Raw genomic sequence first — 17,065 nt, 5'->3', positions numbered from 1 at the left:
ATACACGTTAAACGCTTAGAATGGTGCCTACCACATAAGTGCTTAGTAAATGTTTGCTCTTATCATCCACCTCCAGTCCAGTGTCCATATCACAGTGTAAAGGTCACTCCCTTGTTAAAACCCTCCACCAGCTTCCTGTTTAAGCAAAAAACAACAATCCCCTTACCCCTAAGTTAGAAATTCCTGCTTCATCTGACCCATTTACCATTTAGATCTCTTCATTTCTTCCCCTCAAGCACAAAGCTCCAGACATACTGTCTTCTTTCAGTTCTTGAAACACTCCTGCTTGTTTTTGACTTAGGCACACGGCTTCTTTATCCTGCCTTGAGTAATCTTCGCAGAAAGACTTTTGTCTTTCAGAAGTCAAATTTTATTTCCTTTCTCTGACTACTATAAATGAGCTACTCAATCACACTTTGTAGCATGACTCTTAATTTCCTTGTTTCAAGCCGGCTGGACCAGGGCTGAACCCATGACCTGGAGATCAAGACCTGAGATGAGATCAAGAGTCAGATACCCAACCAATTGTAGGACTCAGGCTCTACCCCACCTCACCTCATAACTCTATTTTTACATGACACTATCAATATATTAAACATTGTTTTCTCCCTACTTGTGTCTTCTTACTAGTATATAATTTTCATAAGACTATTTCCTGATACTTATGTGCTGGATACTCAATCGTTATCAAACTATTTTATTTCCTGTATTCTATAATATTACTTCCGTAATAAAATTAATTGTATGTCAATTTAGTGTTAGGAAATAGAACACGATATTCTGTAATTAGTCTGAGTTCAAATTCAACTACTACAGAGACCCAGATGTACGCCTCTGGGCAAGCTTGTTGCTCTTCCGGCTTCCTCAAATGGGAATACTATTTATTTCACAAGGTATTGCAAAAAAATTAAATCACGTAACATAAAAATGTTCAGCACTAAGTGAAAATTTGCCAGCATTAGAAATAAATGCCAAAGTCGCCTTGACTTTAGCTCTCTACTCCACCTAAGCCTCGGTAGGGTCGCTCTAGCCTCTACCTTCACCTCTATAGAACTCAGGGGCAACCCAGGAGGGGGCGGGAACAAGAGGTCCATGCACGCACTTCCGCCCCCGCGTCTCTCTCAGCCAATCGGCCTCTGATACCCCACCCCTTCCGCTCTAGGGAAAAACTAGCTCCCAGGTCGTCTTCCGGCGGGAGCTGTGCTGCTCCTTATCATGGTGAGTTGGCTGGGGGTGTGAGGGCTTCTGTCGTAGGTGATTCCTCTTATCTTTTCTCAACCTGAAGCGGCCTTGACGTGCCTCAGCTGCTCAGAGGAGGGGGTCCTCGAAGTTGTCCTCCGGCGTCCGGGGAGAAGCGGCTGACGTCCGAAGCATTCCCCCTAGAGTTTTGATCCCCCTTCGCTCCTTCACCCCGTTCCTTAGACGCTCGGGATCCCAGCCCTGCTCGAGGCCGAGTTTCCAATTTTTAGCAAGTTTGACTTTCCCCTGCCGAGATTTACTTGCTATAGAAATAAGTCTCCATTGGCGTCAGCGACTACCCCAGCAAAAGATGTGAAAACAAGTCCCCAGCCACAGCGACCCTATTTAGTGAGGCTTATATCAGTGACAACACTATTGGCCTTAATATGAATAGGGTATTGACACTGACGCCCCACTGTGCAACTTGGCTTTATGGAGTGCCTGATGCAGCTTTCAAAAGGCCAGTGACTGGAGAAAGTCCAAGTGTTGGTAAAACGTCTTTGGTGCACTTTTCCCCGGCGTTTGTAGATTCCAGTATACCTTATGGCTTGGGGGATGTGATGTTTAATCTAAAGGGGTTTTGTAAGAGAAATTAGTCTCGTTATGCCTTTAGAAATCAAGTGTATGGCTCTCCGAATTTTATCAAAAGATATATTGATTGTAACTTTAGCGTCAAAAGAGGTATGCACCATTTTATCTAAAAAATTCATGGATTTCTTACTGATAGACTACGGAGGAGAAAAGGACAACGTTTCAGTGTGCCTAAGCCATTGTTACTCTAAGTATTTTTCCTTGAGTGGGTATGGTCGATAAAATGTTTTATTTGTGCTTTTTTTTTCTGCAAATTTTCTGAAATCCCTCTTTTACACACAGAAAGTGGGTAAAAGTTTACTTTTGGGGGTCTAACCAAATAGGCTTCGAGCTCCTTTCTTCAAAATACTTACCACTGTGTAGCCAGAATTAAGTTTATAAAATTTGACCATGCTACTCCCTTGCTCACTTGGTTAAAATCCTTCCATTCACCACGCCGCATAATCCTCAAGATAAAGTCCTGTTTGCCACGGCATACCAACCTGTTGTCAAGCTTCTTTATAGCCTCTTTTTGCATATACTTATATTCATTTTCCGGTCACAGTGAACAGCTTGCAGATCATGCTATAAGGATTAGGCCTTTGCATTGTTATCAGTGTAATCCTTACATGTCCTTTAGTCTCTCATGAGCCTTTCTGCCCTGTCTCCAGATTCTGTTAGGCACCTCCTTCATGGTCCCATGATAACTTGGTGCTAATTACCAATAACATCTGGCCCTTAACAGACTGTTAAAATTGTGTATTCAGGTGTCTTTCTCACTTCCTAGACTGTAAGCTCTTTGAGAGCAGGACCTCTGTATTCACTCTGGTATTCCCAGAGCCTTGTAACAGTGCCTGGCCCAGAAGAGGTTTTTCAATATAAACCTGTTTTATAAAACACCAAATAAATATCTATGGCACTAAATTTTTATGCTTGAAACATTAGTAATACAGGAAAATAGTAGCATTTAAGGTATTATATGCAAAGCACAGTGCTAGCTTAGAAAATGTAAAGGAAATAATAGCCCTTGTCATTAGTGAGGTTACCAAAAAATTAACTTCAGTGCAAGATGACAAGATGAAAGCTATCCTCTGGTTCATTACAAAGCAAGTGGCATAAAAAACAGTATTATTTGGAATAATGTAGGAAGGCTTCATATAGAAAGTCACCCATGAAACAGTGCTTTGTGCCTTACTCCATCACTCTGAATCTACTTTTCATTACTCTCATTTGAATGAGGAAACAGAGGTCAAGTAACTTGCCAGGTATTACAAGGCTGTTAGAGCTTGGGTTAGACAAGTCTGGCCTTTTCATTCTAGAGTGTTAACCGTCATGAGACAGGGGTACACCAGTTTAGTTTGAGTTGATTTCCTACCTGAAGCAAGAGGTAAAGCTGGAAAGAAACTGAGGCTAGGTCATGGAAAGCATTGAATTTCAGATTGTAAAATTAGGAGTTTATCTTGACAGCAGTGGACAGCCAATGTAATTTTGGAAAAAGTGACATGAATTTAGGATTTTCGTGGGTTCTTACCTCTTTTAGCTAATATCAGAATGGCATCAGAAATGGCCCTTTGCCTTTTATTTTTTTTTAAATATTTTTTTTCAATGTTTATTTATTTTTGGGACAGAGAGAGACAGAGCATGGACGGGGAAGGGGCAGAGAGAGAGGGAGACACAGAATCGGAAACAGGCTCCAGGGTCTGAGCCATCAGCCCAGAGCCCGACGCGGGGCTCGAACTCACGGACCGCAAGATCGTGACCTGGCTGAAGTCGGACGCTTAACCGACTGCGCCACCCAGGCGCCCCAACCCTCTGCCTTTTAAAAACCTTATTGTCTCAACCTAAAACTTAAGTTAAAGTAACTTAAATAATTTAAAGTGGGATGAAGGTAGAAGATAACAGTATTAAGCAGAATTTATTTTTGGGACAAAATAACTGACATATAACTCATTAAGAATAGGGTATATTCATTAAGATTAACATTCATTAGCATTTCAAATGAAAGTAGCATATTGTTCCTTTTCACCTGAAGTAGCTTAGCAAAGCCTTAGAGTTACACACACACTGGTCTTTATTCGGATAGCAAAATCAGTAACACTTTGTTCTAATGCTTTATTTTTATATTTTAAAGTCTGTTTCACTTAAAAATTTTTTTATTACGGAAATTTTCAAACATAGGAAAGTAGAGTATAATGGGCCCCCGTGTAGCCATCACTTGGTCTCAACGATTATCAACATTCTGTTTTTTTATGCCAGATTTCTAGTGGTTCAACCTTATTTTTTGCCTCTACTGAGTCTCAACCTAATGTAACTAATGACATGTCTGAGTTTTGAAGGATGGGATATATCTTTTTTTTATATAACTACTGAGATGTTCCCAGATGCTAACTGTGGGAAAATCATACCTGTGCTTGAGTTGAATCTGAGTTTTCCTCACTTTAAATCTGTTAACATTCAGTTCCACTGCTTTCTGTGGAGTTTAAGTGTTTAAGTCACAGCAGCCAGTGGTAATGAGGTAGAAATGTAGTATGGTTGTTAATGGTGATCATGGCCTTACCATCTAGGAAAGCATTTTGCTAAAATTAAAATCCAAATAAATATTTAAGTATATGGCACTTAGCAATCAAATTATTGTACATGACCCACTGAAAATTGTGAAAGACTTTTTTTTTATCCCTAGAAACAATACTTTGCTTTTGGAATAATAATTAAAAATTATTTTTTCCACAGTTTGTCTTTCCTCCCAGAGTTGTCTTTGTTTTTATTTTTCATAGGGTATTATATTCCCAAGATAGTGATGAAATTATACATCCATAAATTTCTTCAAGTACGCGATAGTTTTGTGTTTTAACTTTAACAGAATAAAAAATCAAAGTAAGAAATATAGTAAGGATCCAACTTAATTTTTCCAAGAAACCATGTATTGAGTAGCTTATATTTTCTCCTGCTGATGTTGAATACTGCTTTAATCCTAAAACAATTTCCCATATGTGCTTAAACTCTCCTTTATGCTAAGGTTTCCTATACTTGAGTGACAAATTTTAGTCTCCAGTTAACATTTCTCCTCTTGCTAACCCCACCATCATGCCTTTTCTCTACTGGACCCATACTGTGAACTAACAAGGGCTACAGAGGCTAGCCAGGATGCTAGATACTTTGCCTAAGACAGAACCTCTTGATTAGGTAAATGTAATATTTTATTTCCAGCAGAGCTGTTTGGCAAATGGTTTGCTTTTCTGGTTCAAAATTACCTAATCCACTTAAAAATAAAAGAGTATAGTCTGGTACTAAAATGCCTGGGTTTGAATTCCTGCTCAGTCAGTTGTTAGCAATGTCCCCTTGGACAATTTACTAAAAATTGTTTCCAGCTCATAGATTATTGTGAGAGTTAAATAGATACTTATAAAGTGGTTAGAATAATTGCCACATACTGAGTGTTCAGTAAATGTTGTTACTATTATATCGCATCACAGGATATGAAAAAGATTACATGCTTAAATGCTGATTTGTTTATTTTTGTTTATTTTAAAGGGGACAATTCATCTCTTTAGAAAACCACAGAGATCTTTTTTTGGCAAGTTACTACAGGAATTTAGACTTGTAGCAGCTGACCGAAGGGTAAGTTATTTATTAACTCTATTTTTAATCATTGCACAGACAACATAATGACATTGAAAAAGATCATTTTTAAGGTACAAAGAAATTACTCTTGATCCCACCACACTGGTTTTGTTTTTAAGTAAACTCTACACCCAATGTGGGATTTGAACTCAACAACCCTGAGATCAAGAGTCACATGCTCTACTGACTGAGTCAGCCAGGCGCCCCACCACACTGTTTTCATTTTTTTATGTTGGATAAGCAATTTTTTTTTAAAGTAATCTCTGTGCCCAGTGTGGGGCTTTAACGCACAACCCCAAGATCAAGAGTTGCGTGCTCTACCAACTGAGTGAGCCAGGCACCCCTGAATAAGCACATTTTTAATGTAAAAGTATAGTATTTTCATACACAGTTGTTTGCTTGGGAGGAAGCTAGGCTTCAGTTAAGGTTCTTATTCTAATTCTAATGAGTGTTAAAGATAAATTATTTTGTGATTGCCTTTTATTTATTTTTTTCAGCATCTCAACTTTATTTTTTACCTTTTTTTTTTTTTTTTTTTTTACAAATCTAATAGGTGTAGTTTGAAGCCATGTTTACTTATTTTTATTGTATGGAAAGAAAAATAATTTATGCTTTGATACTGTAAGTAAAAAGATAATTGGTTTGATCTCAGGGTTGTGAATTCAAGCCCCATATTGGTCACCAATATAGACCTAGTTTTGTTTTCATTGTTCTCGTTATTGTGTAAATTATACTATAAGCTCCCTGAAGACAGTGACTGTATCTTATTTTGTCCACTTTTTAATAAAAGTACAAAATAAGCAATAAATATGTGAAGAATTTCAAATACACCTAGCTTCACTGGAACATAAGTAAACCAGTGATATTGGCCATGTATTGTGATACTCGACTAGAGACTCTGTTCTTTGTTTGTTATCGCTGTATCTTCTGTTTGCTAAAACCTTGGAATATAGGCAGAACTCAATAATTCTAATATTTGCAAATAGTATACTGCTGTGGTTGTTAAACTTAAAGAGCCAAAGGTAGGAAATTCATCTGCTACTTGTGTGTCTAGTCCATTTAGGATGATCTTTTGAAAACAGTTAAGTAGAACTTTATAATGTTCTATGGAAAGCAACCACATTACAGAAGTAAACAGGAAACTCCTGAACCATATACAGTACACCACAGAATTGGTAGTAGGAACACCTACATGGTGCAGATAACTCTATCATAACTTAAATCTTACAAGATGTACCCTAGCTCGTCTCTTTTTACTACTACTCCTATCTTAGCTCTTGGTAATTTCTTATAAGGAAGATCCTTACCTCTCAGTTCCTTACTTCCTTACCACAAATAATCTTGTCATACATCCCTTCCAACTATTCACTTCTGTGATCATACTACAGACATTATCATTTATAATAGCTAAAACTGCCTGTTGTCTCATTTTCAAGCATTTTACTCATAGTTACCATCTGTCTTTCCAGTTCACTCCTTGTATTACCCCAATTCCAGTAATTCTTCAGTCTTACTAGGATCTCTAATCCATTGACTGCCATCCTTTCACTCTTATCCTCATTTGCTTACTTATCCAGTTTAGATTCTTTGGTTCATCATTACCAATTTCATGCATATGTCTAAACTCCTTTGTGCCCTCCTTCCAGCTGTCTCTCATCCTCTGATACTTTCTGCAAATCCTTAACATCATTAAGTTTACTTTCCTCCTACTCTGTGGCTGCACCCAATTGAATGTAGCCTAAGAGAAACATGGTGACTGGTCTGATTTTAAATTCATGGTCAAGTATGCCATTAGAGCTGCCCATTCTATATTTTTTAGCTCATTCACTTTTCCATTTTTCTAGATGGTTATTTCAACCCATTTTCTTTCACTTCTGTCCTCAAACTGCCAAAACCTTATTCATCCTCACTCTGACCTATTGGTCTTGCTTCCTGTTTCACTAAAGGAAAAGAAGTAATCAGAAAATGCTTCCACATCCTGTCATCCACCAACACTATCTTTGCGCCTGTCTCTATAAACGAACTCTGTTCTTTGTAAGGCTAGTGCCTCTACTTGTTGCTTACTCAAAGACAACTTTCCTATGATTGTTCCTTCTGTCTCTTGCATCATTGTTCCTTCTTGCATCATTATTACATGCCATGTCTTCCACTGTCAGCTACTCCCTCATTTCTCTGCTTCCTTTTATAGAACAACTACTTAAAAGAATTGTCTTTACTCTGTTGACTTTCTCTTCTCCCTGGCTCTACTTCCCACCAATCCACTGTAACAGCTTTAACAAATAACCTCTGTGTTGCCAAAATCAATGTTCATTCTCATTTCCCATGTTACTTAACCTTCAATAGCATTTGACAAAAATTGGTCACTTCCTTAAAGCACTTTTTTCATTTGGACTGAAACATCACTCTTGGTTTTCCTTCTACTTACTTGGCTGTTGTTCATCACTTTCCTGTCATCTTTCTGATCTTTAAGTTTTAGAGCATCCCACCTCTTAGAGCTTTAGCCTCTGTTGCTTATGTTTGTTACATCTAGGTGACACTGACTTCATATGCTGATGACCCCATATATATATCTCAATCTCTAACTTCTCCCCTACTTCTAGATCCCTATGTATAATGGCCCTTTCAGCATTTCTACTTGGATGTCTAACAGGCATCTCAAATTTAATATGGTCAAACCTGAACTTTGATTTTCTGTCCCTTCCTCACTAAATGGCCACTCTTCTCTTGCGGTGCACAGGCCAGAAACCCTGGAGTTGTTCTTACCTCTCTTTCTCTCGTTCCTCATCCATTTTATAAGTAAATCTTGCTAGCTCCATCTTTAATATAGTACTCAGAATCTGACTCTTTTAACACTTTCTTACCAACTTCAAAGCCACCATTTCTCACATGGATTATTGCAGTCATGTTCCAAATGGTCTTCCCACTTCTCTCTTTGCCCTTATGCAGTACATTCAAAATAGAGAAGCTAGATGATCTTTTATGAAAGCTAAGTCACTTTCCATCTCATATGAAATAAACCCCAGGTCTTTTGCTAGCATACAAGATACTACTCGATGGAGCTCCAGATTCCCTCTCACCTCTCTTGCCTAGCCATCCTAGGCCAGGTACTCTTCTATCTTAGGGCATTTGCACCGTGGTACCCATTTTATTTCCCAGATATCTGCATGCTTAGCACCTTTACCTCTGTAAAATCTCAGGTCACATGTTACCTCACCAAAGGGGTCTTTTCTGACTACCCTGTCTACTGTCTAGTAGAGCAACCTTTCCATGACACCCATTACTGAGTTCTTACACACTTTATTTTTCCTTTGTAGCGCTTACCACCACCTGATGTTATATATTTGTTGTCTGTCAACAACAACTAGATTATAAGGTCCCAGCTAGATTATAAGGTCCATATTTTGTTCACTGCTGTATCTCCAGTGCCTAGAAAAGTGTCTGTTACAAAATAGGTACTCAAATATTTGTTGATGAATAGCTTGATTCATCAGTAGAGCTTCAGAGAAGGTCATTTTCAAATTACATGCTTTTATCCTCTTTTTCTGACTATTCTTCAATCCCTGTCCTGACTAGAGCTCATGTCCAGTCATTTCATTAATGTCCTCACTTTTAGAGTCCCTTGTCCCATTAACCTATCCTATCAGCTCTCAGTCTCTGACATCCCTACCTCACCTGCTTCTCTGGTTTTGCTCCTAGGGGTAGGGGAACCTGCAGAATGCTGTCTATCATAAATTCATGCTGGTAATTCTTTTCTCTCTTTTGACAATTCAGTAGTATTCTCACTATAATAGCTATTCTGCAAACTCTCCTCTTGATTTAAGTCCTACTTTACCATATCCCTTAATTTTCGAAAAACACGTTGTTCTTTTCTGGAGATTTATAAGGTATTAGCTCTGTGCGATTTCGCTGTCACTTTCTGCCTCACAGTTTCTGTCCCTTCAGTCACCTTCTTATCCTTCTCACCTTTCTGAAAAGAGTTGTTCTTCATTCTAAACCTGCATTTTCCATCTGTGTTCTAAAGCCATCCTATCCCACACTTGACTTTTGCAATTATATCTGTTTAATCTTAATGCCTACATATAATTCCCTTTTCGCTAATTTCTTTCACTTCTACATTCACACAATTATAGATCTCCCTTCTTTGTACGGAGTAGAGTGGAACAAGAATTTAAAAAAAAAAAACAAACGCTTGATCTCTTGTTTTTAGAATTCCCTTTCTCCTTCTGATGAAATCTTCTGATGAAATCCTAGGTACTCTCAGGGTGTATCTCAGGTCTGTGAACTTCTAAACCATGGTAGTCTTTCCCTCTTTTGTAGTCCTATTTCATATGACTTATTTGGTGAATAAGTAAGTGCTGCCCTTTTTCAGGGGAGGGAAGGAATAACTTTATTTTGATATAATTTCAAGTTTACAGAAAAGTCACAAGATTAGTGTGAGGAACTCCCTTAAGCCCTTTACTCAGGTTCGCCATTTGCTTTAGATTTTGCCCCATTTGTTATCATTGTCTCTATGTACATATTTATAGAGACAAAATGGTGTTAAAGTAAATGCCTATTTTTCTCAACTGTTTGAGAGTTTTTATGGCAGGATTTTTTTTCTCTTGAAGAATTCCCCTTCTATTGTTTTAGATTTACATATATTATAATAATAAATTGGTTGATGATAATTTTGGTAGATATAAAAAATGGGACACTGACTTTTTGAAGGAAGTTGGGTTTATTCCTTTGTGGAGTATGAATTGCAGCAACTTGAATAAACCCAGTGAAGTTTATTAGCACTATGCAAATAAGAGTGATTTTCTTTTTCACAGTCCTGGAAGATACTGCTCTTTGGTGTAATAAATTTAACATGTACTGGCTTCCTGCTTATGTGGTGCAGTTCTACGAACAGTATAGGTATGTCACCATTCTTATTTTTGTGCAATTAATTATTAGTTTCACATTTATTGTTCTGATCTTAAAAAAAGGTATGTCTTTCTTTACATGGGGTATATTATTCTGAAATATAACTCAAAAGATTTAATTGTGAGAATCTATTTGAAAAGTATCTTGTAAATGGTACAGTATGGTTTAATTATTAGGTATTATCATTTTTTTTAATGTTTGTTTATTTTTGAGAGAGACAGAGCGTGAGTGGGGAGGGGCAGAGAGAGAGAGGGAGACACAGAATCTGAAATAGACTCCAGTCTTCTCTGAGCTATCAGCACAGAGCTCAACACAGCTCAAACTTAGGAATGGCGAGATCATGACCTAGGCCGAATCGGACATTTAAGTGAGTGAACCAGCCAGGTGCCCCTAGGCGTTCTCATTTTAAATCACCTATTTTTTTTTAAGTTTTAAATCCTTTAAAAAAAATTTTTTTTGTTGTTTATTTATTTTTGAGAGAAACAGAATATGGGTGAGGGAGGGGCAGAGAGAGAGGGAGACAGGCTCCAGGCTCCGAGCTGTCAGCACAGAGCCCAAAGCGGGGCTCGAACTAATGAACCCTGAAATCATGACTTGAGCCAAAATCAGATGCTTAACTAACTAAGCCACCCAGGTACCCCTGTAAGTTTTAAATCTATTTGAAAAACTTAGATTCCTATTTAACGTGATAGACTATCCCTTCAGTTTATACGGTTTCTCCGTAAGATTTTGACATTTATGTTTATTGGATTTTCCTTGTAAAGGGAAATCTGTAATATTTTGTTTCTTGACCTCGTATATTTAAAAAAATTTTTTTTTTAATGTTTATTTCTGAGACAGAGTGGGACAGAGCATGAGTGGGGGAGGGGCAGAGAGAGAGGAAGACACAGAATCAGAAGCAGGCTCCAGGCTCTGAGCTATCAGCACAGACCCCAACGCGGGGGTCGAACTCACAAACCACGAGATCATGACCCGAGCCGAAGTCGGACACTCAACCGACTGAGCCACCCAGGCGCCCCTTGACCTCGTATATTTTTATGTATCCTTATTTTCATCCTGCTATTTAAAGAATATATTTAAAATAGTATTCAGATGACAGAAAACGGCAAAAAACCAAAAACGATTACAGCACTTTTGGGTATATGCTGCTTCATTTTTCCTGATGGAGAAATCAGGTTCTGAAAGTATTAAATTTACCTTCTTTGTTTTTTGTTTTTTAAACTTTTTTTCTTCTTTAAATTAAGTAGTCCCATGCCCAGCATGAGACTTGAACTCATGACCCTGAGATCAAGAGTCACATCCTCTAGCCATTCAGGCGCCTCTGTACTTACCAACTTTAGCTACATATATATTAGTCTAAGTAATTGCCAACATATGAGGTTAATTAGTGACTCCATTTTTTTTTTTGTAATGGATACTTCTGGTGTGAACAATCCTGATGATGAGCTATATTTCCTAACAGCAACATTTTAATCATTTGTTTTGTTGTTGTTTTGCAGCTTTAACTGCCTATACTTACTTGACCATATTTGACCTTTTTAGGTAAGTTTTAGAAGATCTCTTCAGTGTTTTGAAACTAATAAGGAATTTTTGCACTGAATTTATGAAGCTTTCTCTGCTTAAAGTAATGTGTGTAACAAGTAAAATTTTCAACAATATATGTACAAACAATAACAATTAGGAGATATATTGGAAGAAATTATCTCATTTATAGAGGAACAGAAAAGGTAATACTAAGGCATTAGACCAGGTGCTTGAGGTGCCTACCTGTAGTTGAGTCAGCTGTGGCCAGGGAGCAGGGTCAAGTAAGAACATACCAGTTTCTTCTGTAACCATGTAGATAGGCATTAATAACTAAAGTGAGTAATTGTGAGCTAGGGAGACACCTTTTTGGCTCCCTGCTTTGTAAGACCTTTCATATTACTGTGTAAGGGTTGTAAAATACTTGATGTTTTCAAGAGCGATGCCTTAGGAGTATTACAATGTCTTTTCATCAGTCATCTAACTAAATCTACTTGACTGGTCTAAAACAGATAGTTACCACCTGAATTTCACACTGTAGTAATCTCCACTGTACTTGGAAAATGAACATCCAGAACATTCAGAATGTTGTTAAGGTATTATTAATATTTAGTTTAACTTTTAACAAAGATTAAAGTTAATCAGAGTCAAGATTTATTGTCTGTGGCTAAAATAAAATATTTATTTTTTATTATTACCTTATTATTACTGTCTCATTTTTGCATGCTCAGTTATGGAAGCCATTTAGCATGGATAACTTACTGAGTAGAGAAAGAATGGATTTAGGTTCTATTTATTGACTTGATGTATCCTAATATTTTTCAGTTTCTTCACATGGTAAAGCTGAGGTATTAGGATTTTGTGATTAGATTTGGGATTATTTGAATAATTTATTTAGTCTTCAAACACTGATAACTTTCACCAAACTTAGGAATTCTGGAAACTTAATTTATTTCTGTGTGTTCTCGCTCTAGTTCTAAAGCAAAATTTATTTTCCTTTTTACTTAGTTTAATAACATGTTTGATAAGTTACTGGGTAATGATGAGGAAACCTAGCCCTGTCTATTCATTTGGGTAAGTTCATGTCCTTTTATTTTCTGGTAACTTATTGCTATTAAAATGGTAGGTGTATCAGGAAGTAAAGAGCTAGTTAGAATATTTGTAGAGAATAAATGCTGCCTGCTTAGTGGAATGGGGATCCCAAATAGTGAAATAGATTTAAAAAAGTATCTTCCAAGAGGATTTTAGATAAGAAACATGAATATTTACATTTAAATAGTATTAGAATAAAATGTTCACATTAAGTTTTTTTTTTCTATTTTATAAAACAAATATTAACATGAAATGTTTACGTTAAGTTCTTGAGTATTTTGGTAATTTCTTAAATTTTAGTTAAAGGGAGTACAAAGGATCTTCCTATGTATGTGTTAGAAAAATGTGATATACTTTAACATTAATGCAGTGATAGAGATATATTTTTATCTTAAAATTGGATTTGTGATAGCTATGGGCTAATAGAATTTGAGATTCTGTTTCTGTAGTTTCAGAAATTACTCAAAGTTGAAAGTTGGAAGATAATCTTTTGAATTAGAAGTTTTTGTTAATATATTAGAAAAAATGAGTTTCTTTCAGATTTTAGGAAACAATGTGAAATTCAGTTTAGGGGGGATAGAGTTAAGATGGTGGAGTGGTATGGGGACCCTGCACTTGTCTTATCCCTGAAACCCAGCTAGTTCAGCATCAAGCCATCTTGAACACCTAGGAAATTGATCTGAGGATTAACACAATAGTCTGCATAATTTGAGCTACAGAAGTTGGCAGGTATGCAGTGTGGAGAGGTGAATTGGAGAAGAAAAAGGCTGCAGAGAGTACGGAGTCATTTTTGGGGAGAGAGGACAAAGAGAGAGGGAGAGAGTGCAGCACATCAGGATCACACAAGAAAAGCACTCCCCTTCCCTCAAAAGTAGCTGGAGGAAAAGAGAGAGAGTGAGAGAAAGAGAAAGAGAGAAAGAGAAAAGACACTCTCAGGGGACTGGGCCAGAAGTCTGCTCCCCGAGACCATGGGCAGGGAGAAAAGAGAGGGTTTCAGTGTCCCCAGGATTCTATAAGCAGTGGAGCAGACTCTAAAGTTTCAGAGCTCACTGACTGGCGCTGCTCCAGTGAGGAAGTAGGGATTTATTCCTGGGCTGCAGGGATTCAATATCCACACATCAATTGTGGTTCAGTATCCACACATCAATCAACATGATACATCACATTAATAAAAGAAAGGATAAGAACCACATGATCCTTTCAATAGATGTAGAAAAGCATTTGACAAAGTACAGCGTCCTTTCTTGATGAAAACCCTCAAGAAAGTAGGGATGGAAAGAACATACCTCAACATCATAAAGGCCATATACAAAAGACCCACAATTAATATCATCCTCAATGGGGAGAAACTGAGAGCTTTCCCCGTAAGATCAGGAACATGTTGTTCAGCATAGTACTGGAAGTCCTAGCCTCAGCAGTCAGACAACAGAAAGAAACAAAAGGCATCCAAATCAGAGGGGAAGAAGTCAGACTTTCACTCTTCACAGACGACATGATACTCTACCTGGAAAACCCAAAAGACTCCACAAAAAACTACTAGAACTGGTACATAAATTCAGCAAAGTCACAGGATATAAAATCAATATACAAAAATCGGTTGCATTTCTATACACCAATAATGAAGCAGCAGAAAGAGAAATCAAAGAATCAATCCCATTTACAATTGCACCAAAAAACCATAAAATACTTAGGAATAAACCTAACCTAATAAAAGATCTGTATGCTGAAAACTAGAAAGCTTATGAAAGAAATTGAAGAAGACACAAAAAAAATGTAAAAAGATTCCATGCTGCTGGATAGGAAGAACAAATATTGTTAAAATGTCGATACTACCCAAAGTAATCTACATATTCAGTGCAATCCCTGTCAAAGTAACACCAGCATTCTTCACAGAGCTAGAACAAATAATCCTAAAATTTGTATGGAACCGGAAAAGACTCCAAATAGCCAAAGCAATCTTGAAAAAGAAAACCAAAGCAGGAGGCATCACAATCCCAGACTTCAAGCTATACTACAAAGCTGTAATCATCAAGACAGTATGGTACTGGCACAAGAACAGACACTCAGATCAATGGAATAGAATAGAGAACCCAGAAATGGACCCACAGACGTATGGCCAACTAATCTTTGACAAAGCAGGAAAGAATATCCGATGGGAAAAAGACAGTCTCTTCGTTTTTTTTTAAATATATGAAATGTATTGTCAAATTGGTTTCCATACAACACCCAGTGTTCATCCCAAAAGATGCCCTCTTCAATACCCATCACCCACCCTCCCCTCCCTCCCACCCCCCATCAGCCCTCAGTTTGTTCTCATTTTTTAAGAGCCTCTTATGCTTTGGCTCTCTCCCACTCTAACCTCTTTTTTTTCCCTTCCCCTCCCCCATGGGTTCCTGTTAAGTTTCTTAGGATCCACCTAAGAGTGAAACCATATGGTATCTGTCTTTCTCTGTATGGCTTATTTCACTTAGCATCACACTCTCCAGTTCCGTCCATGTTGCTACAAAGGGCCATATTTCATTCTTTCTCATTGCCACATAGTACTCCATTGTGTATATAAACCACAATTTCTTTATCCATTCTTCTATTGATGGACATTTAGGCTCTTTCCATAATTTGGCTATTGTTGAGAGTGCTGCTATAAACATTGGGGTACAAGTGCCCCTATGCATCAGTACTCCTGTATCCCTTGGGTAAATTCCTAGCAGTGCTACTGCTGGGTCATAGGGTAGGTCTATTTTTAACTTTTTGAGGAACCTCCACACTGTTTTTCAGAGTGGCTGCACCAGTTTGCATTCCCACCAACAGTGCAAGAGGGTCCCTGTTTCTCCACATCCTCCCCAGCATCCATAGTCTCCTGATTTGTTCATTTTGGCCACTCTGACTGGCGTGAGGTGATATCTGAGTGTGGTTTTGATTTGTATTTCCCTGGTGAGGAGCGACATTGAGCATCTTTTCATGTGCCTGTTGGCCATCCGGATGTCTTCTTTAGAGAAGTGTCTATTATTCATGTTTTCTGCCCATTTCTTCACTGGGTTATTTGTTTTTTGGGTGTGGAGTTTGGTGAGCTCTTTATAGATTTTGGATACTAGCCCTTTGTCCGATATGTCATCTGCAAATATCTTTTCCCATTCCGTTGGTTGCCTTTTAGTTTTGTTGATTGTTTCCTTTGCTGTGCAGAAGGTTTTTATCTTGATGAGGTCCCGATAGTTCATTTTTGCTTTTAATCCCCCTGCCTTTGGGGATGTATCAAGTAAGAAATTGCTACGGCTGAGGTCAGAGAGGTTTTTTCCTGCTTTCTCCTCTAGTGTTTTGATGGTTTCCTGTCTCACATTCAGGTCCTTTATCCATTTTGAGTTTATTTTTGTGAATGGTGTGAGAAAGTGGTCTAGTTTCAACCTTCTGCATGTTGCTATCCAGTTCTCCCAGCACCATTTGTTAAAGAGACTAAGACAGTCTCTTCAGCAAATGGTGTTAGGAATGCAGGACAGCAACATGCAGAAGAATGAACCTGGACCAGTTTCTTATACCATACATAAAAATAAACTCAAAATGGATGAAAGACCTAAATGTAAGACGGGAAACCATCAAACTCGTAGAGGAGAAAACAGGCAAAAGCCTCTGACCTCGGCCGCAGCAACTTCTTACTAGACATGTTTCCAGAGACAAGGGAAAACAACAGCAAAAGTGAACTATTGGGACCTCATCAAGATAGAAAGCTTCTGCACAGCGAAGGAAACAATCAACAACACTAAAAGACAACCAACGGAATGGGAGAATATATTTGCAAATGACATATTGGACATATCCAAAATCTATTAAAAAGTTAACAAATTCGACACTCAAAAAACAAATAATCCAGTGAAGAAATAGGCAGAAGACATGAATAGACACTTTTTCAAAGAAGACATCCAGGGGCACCTGTGCTGACCTCTCAGAGCCTGGAGCCTGCTTCAGATTCTGTGTTTCCCTCTCTCTCTGTTCCTCCCCTACTTGAGCTATCTCTCTCTCTCAAAAATAAACATTAAAAAAAAAAGACATCCGGAGGGGAAACAGACACATGAAAAGATGCTCAACATCACTCATCATCAGGGAAATACAAATCAAAACCATGAGA

General features: G+C 37.8%; 1 protein-coding gene across 3 annotated transcripts in view; it reads left to right on the top strand.

Annotated features, from left to right (window-relative positions):
• The first annotated feature begins 1,147 nt into the window (after window positions 1-1,147).
• Window positions 1,148-17,065, top strand: part of SLC30A6 (solute carrier family 30 member 6) — a 49,356-nt gene continuing 33,438 nt past the window's right edge. For 2 of the 3 annotated variants that reach the window (XM_047853252.1, XM_047853250.1), the window contains exons 1-5: window positions 1,148-1,218; window positions 5,341-5,427; window positions 10,242-10,326; window positions 11,835-11,877; window positions 12,865-12,930. In XM_047853252.1, the coding sequence (XP_047709208.1) occupies window positions 1,216-1,218; window positions 5,341-5,427; window positions 10,242-10,326; window positions 11,835-11,877; window positions 12,865-12,930 (284 nt within the window). In that variant the 5' untranslated portion in view covers window positions 1,148-1,215. The remainder of the gene's footprint in view (window positions 1,219-5,340; window positions 5,428-10,241; window positions 10,327-11,834; window positions 11,878-12,864; window positions 12,931-17,065) is intronic. The other variant, XM_047853251.1, reaches the window with a different exon arrangement.

This window comes from Prionailurus viverrinus, chromosome A3, assembly GCF_022837055.1.
Source record: "Prionailurus viverrinus isolate Anna chromosome A3, UM_Priviv_1.0, whole genome shotgun sequence".
Taxonomy (NCBI): Eukaryota; Metazoa; Chordata; class Mammalia; order Carnivora; family Felidae; genus Prionailurus; species Prionailurus viverrinus.
Note: the sequence above shows the minus strand (reverse complement) of the source record. Positions and strands in the feature narration are given on the sequence as shown.